At 51.6% G+C, this 18,628-nt stretch overlaps 1 protein-coding gene across 3 annotated transcripts in view; it reads left to right on the top strand.

Moving 5' to 3' along the window:
* The window catches only part of shroom2a (shroom family member 2a), a 234,219-nt gene that overhangs the window by 170,121 nt on the left and 45,470 nt on the right, over window positions 1–18,628 (top strand). For all 3 annotated transcript variants that reach the window (XM_070893999.1, XM_070893998.1, XM_070893997.1), the window contains exons 3-5: window positions 1,548–1,679; window positions 5,884–8,566; window positions 16,460–16,560. In XM_070893999.1, the coding sequence (XP_070750100.1) occupies window positions 1,548–1,679; window positions 5,884–8,566; window positions 16,460–16,560 (2,916 nt within the window). The remainder of the gene's footprint in view (window positions 1–1,547; window positions 1,680–5,883; window positions 8,567–16,459; window positions 16,561–18,628) is intronic.

Raw genomic sequence — 18,628 nt, 5'->3', positions numbered from 1 at the left:
GAAATGTGGAACTCCCCCCCCCCCCCCCCCCCAAATAATAAAGCTGTTGAGGCTGGGTCAATTGAAGATTTCAAAATTGAGATTGATTGATTTTGGTTAGGCAAGGTGATTAAGAGATATGGAGCTAAGGCGGATAAATGGAGTTAAAATACAGATCAGTCATGATCTAATTGAATGGTGGAACAGGTTTGAGGGACTGAATGGCCTACTCCTGTTCCTATGTTCTTATATAGAACTGTCTGTAGATGCACTTTGTGCTGTTGCAAGACAGGGATTGTATCTCCTCACTGAGGTCAGGTGTCCAGGATATGGCCAGGCTTCAGAAACGGTCTCCAACGGTCAAACACTCACAGTCCATGAATGGAGCCCCATGGTCTTCAGAAACATTAACTCCCTTCATCTCTCGGAGCATTTCTTTGTGTCCATTCATCCGGACTTGGGCTCGTTTGAAGGCCTGGATCAAAGAGGCCGCTGAGCAGTCCAGCTCCTCCCTCTTCACCTTCACTTGCTGATATCAAACCCCGATTGTTTGAATTGACAAGTGCTTGCTGAACATTGCAGATGGTGTTGAAATTCAAGGCACGATATGAAGGCTTTTAAGTGCAGGTGTTGAGAGTGACCAGTAACTCCTTGGCCATGGTAATCGAAAGAAAAAAGTCTGAAATTCCATTCGAATGTAAACCCCTCCGTTGAGCTAGTAAACTGTTCGAATGTTTGACTGCAAGAGTCATCAAATGAAAGGGCTAATTTGGGAGAACATAGGAAAGAACTGCCAGACCTTGCAACATTGGCTGCTTTCTATGTAACCTAAAGCATGTTGTCCTTTTCCCAGTTTGCTATTATTAACGTATTTGTACTGAGCGAAGTGTACCTATTTCTTATTTCTCTTTCCCAGATCAAAAGCACCCAGCGAGTTTAGGCCTCTCAAGGTGGCCAAGCCTCTGCCCCGTTATCCTTGCTGCTTTTAAAAAGATCAGGTGAAAATTGATATCTGAAGCTAATGTGACTTCCTGGCACTTTCACTCCATTTCTTTAAATAAGCAACATCAAGTGTTTTTTTAACTGTAGGATTTACTGATCTGTCAAATCAAAGTAGGCCTCGCTCGCATTTTACGGAGCGTAACTGGAGAGATTTCATCCTGTTCTGTAGTTGAATGCTTTGAAGAGTTTATAATGGAGCTAGCATCCTGAATGAAAGCGAGCGTGGACAGCATTTGGAAAATGCTCTGTGCACCAAATAACAGGAAAACCAAGTGATTCCCAGAGCCCTGATGGGAGTGCTCCATGCTGGCCTCCCTGCAGGTTTTAGTTTTGGAGCGGCCTGCTTGATCAGCACAGGCTTCCCCAGTAAATCAGACCACAGCTGACGCTTATCCTTTCTTTCAATTGTGGGTTAGTGTTGCTGCATACTCATGGGTAGCTTTTGTATTGAACAGATTGAAGCACCGAGTGTGCATTTAGCGAGAGACTTTAATAAACACACACGCACCCTGGCTTAATTTGCTATTTGTTTCACGTGTAATTTTTCTTGCCTCTCTCTTTTTCAGGCGTAATGAGCCAGTGAGTAGGCCTCACTCTTGGCATTCAACGAAGTTCATAGACAGCCAGCCAGAAGCCGCCATGATGCAGCTATCGTCCAGCGGCGTGTGTTCATCGTGGCACTCAAGGTACCACGCCACGTAAGTGCCGCACTCCGTCACGTTCCTTTTCTTCTGTCGGGCCTGCAAACCTCGCATTGAAACTCGGGTGGGATACTTTGCCCGGTGATCTTTGCCAAGAGTTTGTTTTTGTTTAAGTGGTGAAGAAGATCAAAGGCAATGAAGAACGGGCGGCTGCTCTGAGATCTGTCGACAAAATGGCCCCCCTTCAGTTCAAAATCCATGTCCATGGCCTTGTCGGTCCTTCCCTTTGCATCCTTCGCCCACATTCTTCTGAATCCGACCCCCTCTCATCTCCATCTCTCCTCGTTTGGCCTTCATTGGTGCCTCCATCACTTGCCCTGGCTCCTGGAGTTCCTCTCCAGCCCGTCGAGGCATCAAAGCTAGTCCAGTAGGCCACATCGACCCTGACTTGTATTACAGGACCTACCTGTTGATGGAGGTGATCTCCGCACCAGCCAGAAACAGGCCCAACTCTCGCTCGATGGAATTCAGTGAGTCAGCTTTCACCACACCAGCCGGCAGCCTGCTCCACAAGCTGCATTATTCTCTGGGAAAGAACCAGCTCCTGACATCCAACCTAGATCTGTCCTTTATTAACTTGTGCGGCCCCGTGGTCCTCTCAAACATATTCAGTTGAAATAATTGCTCCACATAAACACAATCTAGTCCCTTTATTATGTCATGAACCTCGATCAACGCCCCCAAGTCTGTCAACTGTAAAGTGTCAAGACGCAGCCTAGTTAAAGTGCTTTAAGCCAGGAATCGGTCTGGTGGCCCGCCTCTGCACCCTTGCTTCATCTCCCCACCTTCTGAAGCCTCTTCAGAACCATCCCTTGAGTAACCTGCACTACTGCGTATTTACCTCGCACCAATGTCTGGTGTGTTTACTGTGTTAAAGACATTATTAAATGCAAGTTATTGTTGAAGTCCCAACTTCAGTCACTGGGTTTATGCTGAATTACCTGATCTCACCAGGGGCAACGAAGTGTGCCTCACTGAACCCTGGCTCGGGAGAGCAAATATCGGCCTTGGTCCGTGCTGCTGATGTGTTTGTGGATGTCAATTGAAAGCCAGATTGAGATTGACTGATGAGGCCACCCACAGTGGAATAGCCTGCCAACATCCACTGTTCAGAATCGCTTATGGAAAATGGCCGTTGGGGCTGAATATCTTTGGGTTACTGTCACCTGGGGAACTGTGCACCAAGCTCCGTCTCCGTATGTTAAAGGCATTAAAGGGAATGTGCTCAACCTATTCCCAGACCCCTTAATCCCCTTTACCTTCAACCATCTCTCTGACCGATTCTTACCTGTTAATATGATCTCTGCTTCAATCATTAAATCATTCCCCGGCCTCACAACTCTGTGCGTGAAACATTTTCTCCTGCTCTCGGTCCTTATTCTGTTACATTTACTCCTGTATCTATGTTCTGTTATTGTAGACTGCCCAAGCACCAGAAGCAGTCTGCTTCTATCCATTGTGTCCCATTCCTCCATCATTTTAAACACCCCTATCAAAGATTTGCTACATTCCCCAGAGTGTATATTTATTTGGTTTTGAGGATAATTGTCACTGGGGTATAGTACTCAGCTATGTTTCCTGGTCCATGCTGTGCTGCCTTGGTCCCGGCAATCTCCACCTGTATCGAGCCTCCATAGGCCTCTTCTGGTTTTCCACAGTTTATTCCTTATCGAAACTCTCACTGTCTGAGCTTCTGGAATTTTCTGATTGGCTTAAATCTTGCCTCTGATGCCTGGCTGGTAGAAATTGGCACTTACTGCATAATTGCCTTTCCATTATGTGGTGAGGTGTTGGCCTGTGGCTCTATTTCCTTGTGCTTTGAAGGGTTGTTAACTCTCTCTCTACTCTTTTGGATACCAGAGGTGAGAATCAACTGAAGCTACAAAACCTTTCGAAATAATTGGTTTTATTGACATTAAGGCACGACACTTTTACAGATAAAAATGCTTATAATCTTAACTCAGAATGATCAATTCTTCTGCTTCAGGGGACTGGAAGGTTAATTCTTCGTTGATATCTTCTTTGAACTGTTCCAGCTCTGCCTCTTGGAAATCACTGCAAAAATGGCTGTTTTTATATCTTTCTTTCTACTGCAGAACAGCTTGCTGATGTGTACAAGAGTTTGTCAACCAGACAGCTGCCTTGTGTCTAACCTTAGTTTTATCTCCCCGCCAATACAAAACGAGTTAGTTCTCTCTTCAACTGATTGAAGTACAGGTTCGACCTCCAAAATCTGGAGTTCCGGAATCCAGAATGTTCCAGACTCTGGACACCGGGCTGATCCGTGGCGGGGTCGTCTGGAAACCGGAAAATGTTCCGATATCCGGCCTTGCCCTGCCTCGGCGAACCGGACTTTGCCCCGGCCCGACTTCACCCGCCCCAAATTCGCAGGGCCCAACATCGCCCCGGCCAGACCTCGCCCCGACACCCCCTCCCTCCCCTTTACCTCAGCTGCCCGACCCCACCTACCTTGGGCCAGACAAGGAACTCCTCCTTGGTGGCGAGGCCCCACCCGATCAGGTTCTCGGCAGGGCCCCATCTGAACATTTCCTTGGCGGCGAGGCCCCACCTGGCGACCCGAATAGCTCATCAACGAGCACCCCCTGCCCACTCTGCTCCTCCCCCCCCCCCCATTCTGACATTTCGAAATCCGGAAATACCCGAACCTGGGCTCGGGTGTTTCCGGATTCGTGACGTCAGAAAGACGTTCCAAAATCCTGCAAAACGCATAATCTGTAACGGCCTCGATCCTGAGGGTTCCGGATTCGGGACGCTGCACCTGTAGTAATAATATCCATGATTCCTTTCGAACTTGGTCAAGCTTCCCAGCATGCCTTCTGATTTTGGTCAAGTTTGACAAACCCAGCATTCCTAGTCCATTCTTTTAGTTTTCCTTAAAAGTTGGTATTAAAAGTAAATATTGAAAAGTCCCAAATCCTTCAACTTGTTTGTTTTTTAAACAGGTAAAAAAGTAAGACTGTCTGTCCTTGGAGTACAGGAGTTGTTACTACTGTTGTTGAGTTTTAGTTTTAAAAGGCTACACAGTTACGAAGATCAGAATGATTAGAGGAGAGAATGATAAGATAGTAATCTAATCTTAAGTGGTGATTCATTAACTTACTGTCAGTAATACTTCACTTATTGGGTGACTAGTGCTAGTGTTTTTTTCTGCATCTTCTGAAGGCGGTGAATCATTCTGGGGTAAGAGTGCCTGACTGTCGATCTCCCTCTGGTGCTTTACAAAGGGTTGCCAACTCTGTTTGAATGTAGTCCTTGAGGTTCCATCATACAATGTCCCAACGTCAGCTGCCCTGTCAAACAGCCTTTCCCCCATTTCCAATATATTTATAACAAATAAACTATTTTTTAATTGCACATTTGATTTTTGCTTGCGGCAGTGTCCAGGAGATTCATCTTCAATTTCTGGAGACTCCAGGGCAATCCTGGAGGGTTGGCAACCCTCATGTACAAGCAACAGCAAGTGTTGAGAGGGGCAGACTATTGAATCAATTGGGCCAGAGGCACTCCTGTTCCCCCAATACCCGTGCACCAGCATTTTCCAGCTGGAGATAGTGACCCTGGCTGGTTTGTTTATTTTCTCCGCCTTCCCTCACTGGTTTCCAATTGGCGCTTTGCCTGAGATTGGCTGCCTCGAAAAATTGATTCTTCTTGCTTCACCGCCCAAAACTTTCAAAACGGAGTCGGTCGACTATATTTACCAGAATGATACCACGGATGAGGGATTCAGTTATACAGAAAGATGCTGGGATTGTTCTCCTTAGAGCAGAGAAGGTTAAGAGGAGATTTAATAGAGCTGTTCAAAATGATGAGGGGTTTTGTCAGGGTAGATAGAGAGAAACTGTTTCAAGTGGCAGGAGAGTCAGTAACCAGAATATGCAGATAATTGGTAAAAGAACCACACGGGATATGCGGAGAAAGGTTTTTATGCAGTGAGTTCCGATCTGGAATGCGTGGCCCGAAAGACTGGTGGAAGCAGAATCAATAGTAACTTACAAAAGGGAATTGGATAAATATAATTGAAAAGGAGAAATAATTCAGGGTTATGGGGAAAGCGCAGGGGAGTGGGACTAATTGGAACGCTGTTTCACAGAGGGCCGAACGGCCTCCTGGGCTGTATGATTCCCATAGTGCGAAAATAGCCTTGCCTCAACTCCCATCTCCCATTTTGCTTTCTCTCCAGTTCCTCATCGAATGACATTTCGAACACGTGGGACCAGACCAACCTGCATCGCATTTCCGACCAGTTCAGTTCTCTGGGTAGCATGGACAGCCTTGACCAGCCTCCGCCCATCTACCAGCACGACAGGCTGTCGCCCGCCAAGTCCAGCAACAACATGGACCACATCGCCCAGCACAACAAGCGGGACTCTGCCTACAGCTCCTTCTCCACCAGCTCCAGCACACCGGATTATACCCTGTCGTCCTCCAAGAGCGACAATTTCTCCTCCTCCACTGAGAACATGCTGAACAGGATGACCCACTGGGAGGCCGGGAGGGCCGGCAATGGGCGGCACGGTCAGAGTGCAACCGAGCCAGGCGGCCCGGAGGAGAGGCAGGGGCACCTGGCCCCCGCCGCGGCAAACGAAGACAGAGCCAGCCCAAGGCCGGATGACCAGCCCGGCTCCAAGCACTACAGCTCCGGCCGAGCCAGCTTTGGGCCCGTGTGGCATGTGCCGGAGAAGCGGCTCGCCACCGATGGCCGCGTCCCCAGGAGGGCCTCCCCTCCCCCGCCTCCTCCAGTCCGCAGCGACAGTTTCGCTGCCACCAAAGTCCACGAGAAGGCGCACGCCGGCGGCCCGACTGACGGGGGCGGGCCCTCTCGCCACACCGCCTCCAGTAAGCCTCCGCTCCGAGCAGATTGGGCCTCGGAGGTGCCCGAGCACGAGCCAAGGCTGGCGGGCGAGAGGACCAACCCACCCAGCTCGCTGTACATGGGTGGCCTGCCTCCCCTGGCCTTGTCGGATAATAGTAAGCAGCCTCACGCGAGCAAGCTGCAGTACTCGCTGTCCAGCACGGACGTCCGCTTCGCTCAGCCCTTGTACCCTTCCTGTCACCAGCGGCAGTACAGCGACGAAAGCACCTTCTACCACGGCGACAGGGCTTTCAAAGCTCCAAGCTTGACGTTTCATCAGGGCCCGCAGGAGCTGCCGACAGAGAACTCTCAGCGTTATGATCAGGCCCAAGCCAGGCCCACGAAAACCACCGCCGGGCCTCCTGCCAGGCTGGAGAACTCCCCGACCTCGGACAACACCGGGCCTAACCGGTACTTCTGCATTACGTCCAGGCAGCCCAGCCAAGTGGCCCCGCGACCCTCGCGGGTCAAGGTGGAATGCTGGGACGACCCTAAAGGAGCAAGCTACCCGTCTGGCCCAGCTCCCAGCATCAATCTCACGGCCCCCGGCCTGGGCCCCAGGCCCCCCAGGTACCACCCCTCGCCCCCCGAGGTTAACGGCAGCAACGGGCTCTGCCGGGTCGAAGGGGGCCGGGCGCGGATCTGCGTCCCGGGTGAGGCGGCGCACAAGCTGGGCGAGGAAGCGAGGGGAGGTCAAAGGGGAAGCGGCGGCCCCGCCTTTGGGCCGGAGCACGGCACCTACCCGTTCGGCCCACAGCCCGGTTACCGCGACGGTGGCCGAGGCCCGGCCTGGGAGCCCTGCTGGCTGGGCAACGAGGGCGGCATGATCTGCCCCGACAAGACGCCGATGCTTCACTCCCTGGCGCAGGAGAGCAGGAGTCTGCAGGACGGCCTGGCCGATGGACCTAGCCGGCCGCCATTGTCCGACCTCGGCCTGCCGGTCAAGCAGCAGCAGCGTCGGAGCGACCGCTTTGCCACGGCCTTGCGTAACGAGATCCAGATGAAGCGGGCCCAGCTGCAGAAGAGCAAAAGTGCCGCCACCTTAATGGGCGCCTTGGAGACGGAAGAAGTGCCTGGTGGCTGCCCGGACGAGTCAGCGGCCAATTCCACCTCCTCGTCCGACGGCTCCTTTTCCGCTTCCTATAAGGACGACTTGAAGGAGGCTCAGGCCCGGGTGCTGAGGGCCACCTCCTTCAAGCGGAGAGACCTGGGGCCTGCCATCAAACAACGCCAGCTGACGTCACCCGACTGCTACGTGCCCGCTTATGCCATGCCGGTCCTGGCTCGGGCCCCCAAGGAGGGGCCTCCGCCCTCATTGCCCGCGCGAGCCGCCGGCCACCACCTCGCCCGCGTCGGCGGCAGAAAGAGGCTGACGGCGGAGCAGAAACTGTGGTCCTACTCCGAGCCGGACAAGATGAATGAGGTGGGCGTGCCCGACGACCCCCAGCCCCCTCAGCCTGGCAAGGCGGCCCCGGCCTCCTTTGCCGACAGGCGGCAGTTCTTCGAGGTGGGCGGTAAGACGGGCCACCCCGCCGGGGCCTACAGCAGACCGCCGCCCAAGCAGGGCCCCCGGCCCGCATTCGGGGAGGCCCAGTGGAGGCAGCAGCGGAAGGCCGGCGATGCTGAAGCAGAGGACCACCATTCAGAGGCGGAGGGACGAGCTCGGGCCACCTCACTGGGCTTTGAGGGCGCAAGGGCATCAGACATGGGCGGGAGTTGGCCGCAGAGGAACGCCGTGGCCCACCCGAGCGGCCTCCCCGATTGGTCCACCTGTGGCGGGTATCCCGGTGACCGAGCCCCCGGTGGGCACGAGGCGGAACTGCAGCGGCTGGGCACGTTCGCGGAATACCAGGCGACGTGGAGAGAGCAGAGGAAGATCTCGGAGGTCCGAAGTTCCGGAAGGTACCATTCTGCTGACAATATCCTTGACCAGAGCTTCCAGGAGCCTGTAAAACCACAGTATGTGCACGAGAGATCCAGGTCCTCGCCTTCCACTGACTTCTATGCCCAGGTAAGCCAATTTTCCCCTACCTGAGCTTCTTGATTGTTGCTTCGGTTATTTTTTGAAAAGTAAGCAGTTTGTTTGTCCAGCATTGCCCTTTGAACTCCCAGAGCGAGTGATGCACCGCAGTCGTGCGCTGTGGTGACCTTTTCCTGTTGCCATTGCTCTGAGGATTCCCATGATGCTGCAGAATCTGGCTCTGCCACGCGAGGGGGGCACTGTTTTCCGGCAGCAGATCGGGAAAGCAATGGTGTTTGTGCCAACTCGCGCCTGTCTTTCCAAGGGCCAGACAAGGACCCAACAGGCCAGTGACTGAACCAAGTAATACCTGAGCAGTGGGTCAGGTGGTGTGTAACATTTGGGCCAGTTGGGAGGCTGAGGCATTGGCTCTTTTACTGGCAGCAGCTCAGTCCACAGGTTATACAGAACTACATCGCATGTACTGCACAGAAACAGGCCATTTGGTCCAACAGGTCCGTGCCGGTGTTTATGCTCCACACGAGCCTCCTCCCACCCTCTTCATCTAATCCCATCAACAGAACATAAGAACATAAGAGCAGGAGTAGGCCATACGGCCCCTCGAGCCTGCTCCGCCATTTAATATGATCATGGCTGATCCGATCATGGACTCAGCTCCACTTCCCCGCCCGCTCCCCATAACCCCTTCTCGTTTAAGAAACTGTCTATTTCTGTCTTAAATTTATTCAATGTCCCAGCTTCCACAGCTCTCTGAGGCAGCGAATTCCACAGATTTACAACCCTCAGAGAAGAAATTTCTCCTCATCTCAGTTTTAACCTTCTGTTTCTTGCTCCCTCATGTGTTTATCTAGCTGCCGCTTAAATGTATCTATTCGCCTCAACTACTCCATGTGGTAGCAAGTTCCACATTCTCTACTGAATTCCCTGTTGGATTTATTAGTGATTATCTTATATTTATGGGCCCTAGTTTTGGACTCCGCCACAAGCCGACACATTGTCTCTGCGTCTACCCTATCGAACCCCTTCATAATTTTAAAGACCTCTATTAGATCACTCCTCCATCTCTTTTCTGGAGAAAAGTGCCCCAGCCTGTTCAGCATTTCACGTTAGCTATAACCGCTCGGTTACCAGACGAGATGGTCTCTGATGGTCACATTCCTGCAGCGGGTTAGACCACTTCCAGAGACGTTGGCGAAAACCACTTCTCTTGGCAGCACTAGAGTGGGCATCAAGGCCTCGGTGATATCTTCAGGAGCCACAGGGAGGGGCAGCAAAGTGTTTTGGGGTGGGTCTGGTTGCGCTGGACCAGCAAACCCAGGGTTTGTGAGTTTAAATTCCAGCGTGGCAAGTTGTGAAATCGGATTTTGATTTGTAATTATTTAGTCTGGCATCAGAAAAAAACTGACCCATGAAAGCTGAACCGATTGTCGTACAACAAAATCCAACTGGTTCACTAATGCCCCTGTAGGTAATGCAAAATACCCTCCGAGGTGGCCACTTGGTTGTCAGGGCAACCAGGGAAGCGTGAGGGTATTTTCCAACCATCTGGTGGAGCATAAAACCGGGGTCATGGATCATGTGCCCCTTATAGAAACTTCCAGACTTTTCCAGGTGGTTCCTATAACATGCATGAGCCGCAATGCCAGTTTTAAATTCCAGCACCAAGTTGTAAGATTACTTCTGGGATCCTTTTTGTACTGTTTTACTCAGCGCAATAAGTTCAAAAGCAACTTGTGACTGATCAGAAACTGTAATAGCGAGGATCATTTGTATTGTCCTTGCCCAAGTAAGGATTCATGAGAATGATACCAGGGCTAAAAGGGTGAAGTTATAAGGTCACATTTCATCGACGAGGATTGTATTCCCTATATTATAAAAGTTGTGGTGTTTAAGATGGTTAAAGGTGTCGATAGGGTAGATAGAGAGTAATTATTTCCTCTGTTGGGGGTGTCCAGAACAAGGCATAATCTTAAAATTAGAACCAGGCCGATGTGCGGTATTGTCAGGAAGCACTTCTTCATACAAAGGGCAATGGAAATCTGGAACTCTCTCCCCAAAAAACTGCTGAGGCTGGGGGTCACTTGAAAATGTCAATACTGAGATTGATTGAACTTTGTTGGGTAAAGGTTAATAATGGATATGGAACAAAGCAGGTAGATGGAGTTAAGATACAGATTATCCATGAATGTCAGAACAGCCTCGACGGGCTGAATGGCCTCCCCCTGTTCCTATGATCCTGTGTAATTTAGTCTACACATTATTACAGCATCAAGACTATGCTTGGCCCTATTCCCAAGTGCAAATTTACAAGGCAAGGAATGCAAATAAGGAGCATTATTGGATGGCTCATGTTTACACACCTTGAGGTTTTCTTTGGAATGACTGTAAACTTGCGCAATACTTGAAACATCATCGCACAGCCAAGTCTTTGTCAGACAGCGTGCCCTGCCTTAGTCTCACACCGTCTGTTCCCTACTAAACCAGAGTGTACACACGATCCTCGCCCAACTCTGCCGCTACCTTGAAGCAAGTTCTTTGTTCAGTTCCTGGACAGTGTGCTCACTTGTTCTCGGGGTGTGGGCGTCCCTGGCAAGGCTGTCCTTCAGTGCCCGAGAAGGTGTTGCTGGGCTGCCTTCGTGAACCGGTCGGTGTTGGTGTGGTACAACTGAGGCAGAGAGCAGTCAGGTGTCAACCATGCTGGTGTGGCACTGGAGCCACCTATAGACCAGACCGTGTAAGGACGGCAGGTAACCTTCCCCAAAGGACATTCGTGAACCAGTTGGGTTTTAGGAACATAGGAACAAACAGGAGTAGGCCATTGAGCTCCTCGAGCCTGTTCCGCCATTCAATGAGATCATGGCTGACCTAACTCCGTATACCCACCTTTGGCCCATATCCCTTAATACATCTAGTTAACAAAAAGCTATCAATCTCAGATTTAAAATTAACAATTGATCTAGCATCAATTGCGTTTTGCAGAAGAGAGTTCCAAACTTCTACAACCCTTTGTGTGTAGAAGTGTTTCCTAATTTCACTCCTGTAAGGACTGGCTCTAATTTTAGAATATCCTAGAATCCGCAACCGGCAGAAATAGTTTCTCTCTATCCTATCTGTTCCCCTTAATATCTTGAAAACCTAGATCAGATCATCCCTTAACCTTCTAAATTCTAGAAAATACAACCCTAATTTGTGTAATCTCTCCTCGTAACTTAACCCTTGGAGTGTGAGTGTAATTCTGGTAAACCTACGCTGCACTCCCTCCATGGCCAATATATCTTTCCTAAGCTGTGGTGCCCAGAACTGCTCACAGTACTCCAGGTGTGGTCTAACCAGGATTTTGTACAGCTACTGCATAACCTCTACCCCCTTGTATTCCAGTCCTCTCGATTTCAAAGGCCAGCATTCCAATAGCCTTTTTGATTATTTTTATGACAATCTGACAGCTTCATGGTCACTTTTACTGATACCAGCTTTTTATTTCCAGATGCTTAAAAGACTGAACTAAACTTCTCAACCTGTCATAGTGGGATTTGAGTGCATGTTCTTTGGCTTATTAACTCAGGCTAGTCCAGTAACAAAACCCCTGAGCACCGCGAGATGTGATTTTTGCACTGGGGTAATATGTCATAAATGCTCGCTCAGTCTGTTTCTTTTCTTTCCCCCGCCCCCCCCGCCATGACCTCGCACCCCTCTCTGCTCCCCTCCCCGCTGCCACAACCTCTCAGCCCCTTCCCCCCCCCCCACCACGACCTCTCACTACTCTCTGCCCCCCCTGCCACGACCTCTCGCTCCTCTCTGCCCTCCCCCTGCCACAACCTTTTACTCCTCTCTCTCCCTCCCCCCAGCTTCCCGCTCCCCTCTTCCCTCCCACCTTGCTGGAGACCCAGATGTTACACATTTCCAATTTCATTGCTCATGTGTAGTTAGTCACTAATTTCAGGGGAAAACATTGAATCACACCATAATTAGGATCCTCTGATCAAAACTCCCAGCACCCAGCATGTAATCAGCCCGAGTTCCCAGCAGTGCACAAATGGGGTGTACTGTGGAAGGTGTGTTGTGGATTTTAATCGTGCTATTAACATGGGCATACCCACATGGGCACAGGGGATTGGTTGTTCCCAGCCCTGTCGAGGAAAGGCACCATTCCCATTTGTGCAAGTGCTAATTCTCATTTTGTGTTGATGTAGTTAAAATCCCCGGGAACAGAGTAATGGCAGTGACACTGGGGGTCATCAACCCTCGTGGACTGCCCTGGAGTCTCCGGGAATTAAAGATGAATCTCCTGGACACTGCTTCAAACAACTTGGGTAAAAAATCATAGGGGCATTCAAAAAAAAATTGGGTGCTTTTTTTTCATTTTCTTTGTACATTTTTGTTTATTTATTGTAAAAGTATTGCAGATGGGGAGAAAGGGCTGTTTGACTGAAGGTCAAGAACCATCCAATTGGGTAACAAAGAAAATCTTCACTTTCCAATTGGTGTGGGTAGGCCGGGTGTCGCGAGAATGGATCAATGGCAGGAGTGTGGGGGCGGGACAGTTCGAGGCGGGAGGTCATTTGGCGAAACCTACAGGAATACAGTTAACTAGAGTGGGCGACCCTGGCCCTTGGGAAAGTTCCGAACAGAGACCCAGAAGGATCCCGAGGAAAAGTTGTGGGGTCAAGTTACTTCCGAGTCACTGCTGCCTATTCCTCAGTGACGGTGATTGGGGAGCTAAGGTATCTAATCCCAGCTTCTGGCCGAGGCAGAGCATGGCTATGGTGAGAGCTCGGATCTGTGTTACCCCAGACTGAGAATCGCAGCCAAGCTGCTTCTGTTCTTGGCTGAGGTCAAAGGACAAGTAAATCTCCGTGTTGGTGTTGCACAGGACAGCTGTGTGGAACAGGCTCGGCTGTGGTTACGCCCGAGGCTCTGGTCAACCCCGGAGAGTCTGAGCAAGCGGCAGTCCTTGTGGTTTGGGATTTGCTCAAGATCCGTCGAGAAGCATTGTTCGGGATGGTGCTTTGGAGGAAATCCACTGCTAAATATTGTGGAAAGGCCCCTTCCTCACATTGTCAACTTGAATTCAATACGTCTGGTAATTTGTGGATTGGCACCAGAATAAAACAACTGGACAGTTGTTTTAAAAAAAAACCAACTGGTTCACTAATGTTCTTCCGGGGAGGGACTGAGCACCCCTACCCACTCCAGTTTACACCCGACTCCATCCCCGTACCATGGGGGAATTTTAACCTAAAAAAGGCTGAGTTTGGAGCATGGGGGCAGTTAAATTGTTAAAAATGGGATTCCCGCCTCCAACCCGCTCACTTTCAGTTTTGACGGTGGGGGGGGGGGGGAGGGGGGAGGGGAGAGGGGAAGCGGCGGGTGACCATCCCACTCCCAGGGAGCTGAAAGTTAATTTAAATATTATAATGAGGCTAGAAGCCTCTTTTTATAACCTCCATTTTATTTTTAACTGCATATGGATAAGTTTCACACAACTTCGGGAAACACGATGCCTGACAGCAAGATGCCTTTCTACTTATCTCCTGGATCCACGATCCCTACCTAACTCAGCTCCACACAGTTGGAAACCGTCTCACGAGGACTCCGATCAGCCCCCTCCCCCTCCAACACAAGCCAACTTCCCCCACCCCCACCCCGCTGATCCTTTCCCCAGGTCCCACCCCCAATCCTCTGCCAGGCCCTTGGTCCTCTCCTCCAACCCCCTCATCCCTGATCCATTGCCGAGCCCCCGATTCTCTCTCCCTAACCTACTGCCCCCCCTGATGCTCTCTCCCTACTCCCCCCCCCCCCGATGCTCTCTCCCTACTCCGCCCCCCCCCCCCCGATGCTCTCTCCCTACCCCCCCCCGATGCTCTCTCCCTACCCCCCCCGATGCTCTCTCCCTACCCCCCCCCGATGCTCTCTCCCTACCCCCCCCGATGCTCTCTCCCTACCCCCCCCCCCGATGATCTCTCCCTACCCCCCCCCGATGCTCTCTCCCTACCCCCCCCGATGCTCTCTCCCTACCCCCCCCCGATGCTCTCTCCCTACCCCCCCCCGATGATCTCTCCCTACCCCCCCCCGATGCTCTCTCCCTACCCCCCCCCGATGCTCTCTCCCTATCCCCCCCCCCGATGCTCTCTCCCTGCCCCCCCCCGATGCTCTCTCCCTACCCCCCCCCCGATGCTCTCTCCCTACCCCCCCCGATGCTCTCTCCCTACCCCCCCCCCGATGCTCTCTCCCTACCCCCCCCGATGCTCTCTCCCTACCCCCCCCACCGATGCTCTCTCCCTACCCCCCCCGATGCTCTCTCCCTACCCCCCCCGATGCTCTCTCCCTACCCCCCCCCCGATGCTCTCTCCCTACCCCCCCCCGATGCTCTCTCCCTACCCCCCCCGATGCTCTCTCCCTACCCCCCCCCCGATGCTCTCTCCCTACCCCCCCCCCCGATGCTCTCTCCCTACCCCCCCCCCCGATGCTCTCTCCCTACCCCCCCCCCCGATGCTCTCTACCTACCCCCCCCCGATGCTCTCTCCCTACCCCCCCACCGATGCTCTCTCCCTACCCCCCCCCGATGCTCTCTCCCTACCCCCCCCCGATGCTCTCTCCCTACCCCCCCCCGATGCTCTCTCCCTACCCCCCCCCGATGCTCTCTCCCTACCCCCCCCGATGCTCTCTCCCTACCCCCCCCCGATGCTCTCTCCCTACCCCCCCACCGATGCTCTCTCCCTACCCCCCCCCGATGCTCTCTCCCTACCCCCCCCGATGCTCTCTCCCTACCCCCCCACCGATGCTCTCTCCCTACCCCCCCACCGATGCTCTCTCCCTACCCCCCCCCGATGCTCTCTCCCTACCCCCCCACCGATGCTCTCTCCCTACCCCCCCCTGATGCTCTCTCCCTACCCCCCCCCCCCGATGCTCTCTCCCTACCCCCCCCCGATGCTCTCTCCCTACCCCCCCCCCCCGATGCTCTCTCCCTACCCCCCCCCCCGATGCTCTCTCCCTACCCCCCCCCCCCCCACCGATGCTCTCTCCCTACCCCCCGATGCTCTCTCCCTACCCCCCTCTCCATATCCCCCCCCGATCCTCTCTCCATACCCCCCTGGATCCTCTCTCCATACCCCACCCCCCCCCCTGATCCTCTCTTCCTACCTCCCCCCCGATCCTCTCTCCCTCCCCCTCCCCGGTCACCCCTTTCCCCAATCCATTGCCGAGCCCCTGATCCTCTCTCTCTTCCCCTCCCCTCCGCCCCCCCCCCCCCTCTTATAAAAAAAAAAATAGAGCCAGGCCTTTCAGGAGTGAAGTTAGGAAACACTTCTATATGTAAGGGGAGCTAGAAGTTTGGAAGACTCTTCCACAAATGCAGCTGATGCTAGATCAATTATTAATTTTAAATCTGAGATGAATAGATTTTTCGTAGGCAAGGTTATTAAAAGTTGCGAAACCAAGGCGGGTAAGTGGAAATTGGGCGGGTCATGAGATGAACTGCGACATGCTTTGCCCTACCGTCCAAGTTTCACCCCTCCTGTAAATCCAGCGGCACTACCAAACAACTGGCTGCTCTCTGCAAATATCTGCAGGCAAGTTTACGTGAGAGGCTCAGACCTCAACCCTACAATCATCTGGTTGGAACACATTCTTGAGTATAGGGAAATCAAATGGGATTAAGATGGGATGGGATAAGTACATGGTGAATAAGAACAAAACAGGGAGGCTGGTGAATTGTACAGGAAACCAAGGCTGCAGTGTTAGCAATCTCTAGCTTCTCCTCACCCCGCTACCCTCCCCCATCCCAACACCACCCCACAGCCAAGGTCTCTGCAGTCTAACAGGGTTTGGTTTCAAAATGAGCTGCTTCGCATTGGGTGAACTACAGCTTACAGACGGCAAATAATAGGTTATCAACAGCACTTTCCTGTTTTAATCATGCTGCAGGATGTTCCCGTTGAAGTGAAACGACATCCCGAAGGTTTCCTGAAGGAGATGGAGCGTTCAGCTTCCGAGGCTGGAGGAAGGAGGACAAGTCCACCCGTAAGGTGGGTAATAAAAGGGCACTCAGAGATGTTGGGGTCTCGTGTGTGGCACTTAAACTGTGGTCCCATGAGCTGCTGTTGGATTCACTTCCTGTGGCCGTATTTCAATGAGCGTGGAAAGCTGAATTTTCACTTCTGGGAAGGGCGGTTTCTGGGGGTAATCGGGATAGTTAGCAGATCCTGTACTGGGATTTCAATCTCCTGCACCGGGCGTTGATCAGACGTCAGCCACAGAAGCGTTTATATTTTGATACGTGCCATTGACTGAGCCCCATGTAATTGGGTGGGAACCCTGTGTGAGGGCTCGTTAACTCACCAGCACATCGGGAATGTCAGCCCCTGATTTCAAGTTGATGCTTTTTGGCAAAAAACAAAATGAGAGCATTTTAGGAGGGAAATCAAGAAAGACTTTTTCACGCAAATGGGCAGTGGAAATCTGAAATTCTCTTTCTCTCTCCGGTTACCAGTGGTGTCCTGCAGGGATTGGTGTTGGGACCATTGCTATTTACTATTCATTAATGATCTAGACAAAGGTGTTGGGGGAATGATCCACATGTTTATGGACAATACCGAGATACGTGCGAGAGTTTGGACTGTTAGACAGTGCTCAACTGCTACAGACAGATGTACTGGGTAATTGGACCCGTGACTGGCAAAATGATGCTTAACTTAGAAAAGTGCCATGTTATGCACATGGGCAGGTGAAATGCTAAATGTATGTACACTCTACAAAGAAGAGAATTAAAGCAGGTGGTGAAAGAAAGAGATCTGGGTCTTTCAGTGCATCCGCGGGTCCAGTGATGCCATGACACTATAGATGAAGCAAACAAGTGTGTTCACAGGACAATTAACTACTAGATAACCATACCATTTTGTCCTTGTACAAGAGCTTGGTTAGGCCTCAGGTCCAACATTGTGTCCAGATTGGTCTCCTCACATGGTGGGGGATATTCAGGCTTTGGTAAGGGTGCAGGCGAGGGCCAAAAGATTAACTCCCAGTTTAAAACACCTTAGCTGTCCAGATAGGGACAAAGAGAAGTTTAGAGAAGTGTAGACCTGGTGGTGAGTTGCTCAAGGTTTTATAAGAGGGTGAGGGGGCTAGATTGTGTTTGTGTAGATCAATTATTTAAATTGAATAGGCTAGAGAGGACCAGAGGTCACAATCTCAAGTTGTACAAGGGCAGAACTAGGTTTGATGTCAGGAGGTGGGTCTTTTCCCAGAGAAGAGTGGGCCTGTGGAACAGGCTGCTGGCTCATGCGGTGAACTCTGATTCGCTGAATTCCTTTAAGTGAGAGCTGGATCTGTTTCTGGCTGGGGCAGCGATCACCTCGTACAAGAGGTAGGTAGGACCGAATTGCCTACTCCTGCACCTATTTTCTATGTACTGCACAGCATTAAGCAGGTCCAAAGTCGTCCCTGGACTAGTTTTGATAACCTAAGGGGGTCAGAGAGGAATTTCCCAGATTTCCCCCCCCCCCCAAATTGGCCTGGGTTTTTATCTGTTTTTTCGCCATCTCCCAGAAGATCACATGGATCCGGGCGGGGTGGGAAGTGTCTGTATTGTGATGCATGGGACATCACAACTGTGTGGGACAGGCTGCACAGACCAGTAGGTCGTTTCTCGTATGTTCATATGCACTCGCTCCCATCCACACTTCTGCGAGTGCAGGGTCCCTTTATCCCCTCCCGGAGGCTCCCTCTGCGTTCGCACACAGGGATAGAAAAGTGGTGCATATTTTAATTCTACTTTAAGAATTCAGCATTTCAGATTTATGAGAAAATATGTCTTAAGGCATCGAGAGAGCATGTTTTCAAAGCAGCGAAATGCTTGTACTCAAAGGGTTAAATGTAGTTGAGCATTCTGAAGGGATTCAGCTCCTGGAGGGTGTGGATGGAACTACAGCTGTCAGCCACTTGTTTGCAGAGAGTGTTTTTCTTTGGCACCGAGGTATCTGCGTGCAACTGTTTTGAAGTATTTATGGCTGTCCGTACTCTTGCATGTAGGAAGCTGGTTTGTTGTCGGTGTAAGACGACAGGCATTTCACGATCAATATGTTGGGACTCTTTTGT

The sequence above is a fragment of the Pristiophorus japonicus genome, chromosome 11 (assembly GCF_044704955.1).
Source record: "Pristiophorus japonicus isolate sPriJap1 chromosome 11, sPriJap1.hap1, whole genome shotgun sequence".
In the NCBI taxonomy this organism is placed as follows: domain Eukaryota; kingdom Metazoa; phylum Chordata; class Chondrichthyes; family Pristiophoridae; genus Pristiophorus; species Pristiophorus japonicus.
This window is presented reverse-complemented; position numbering and strand designations above follow the sequence as displayed.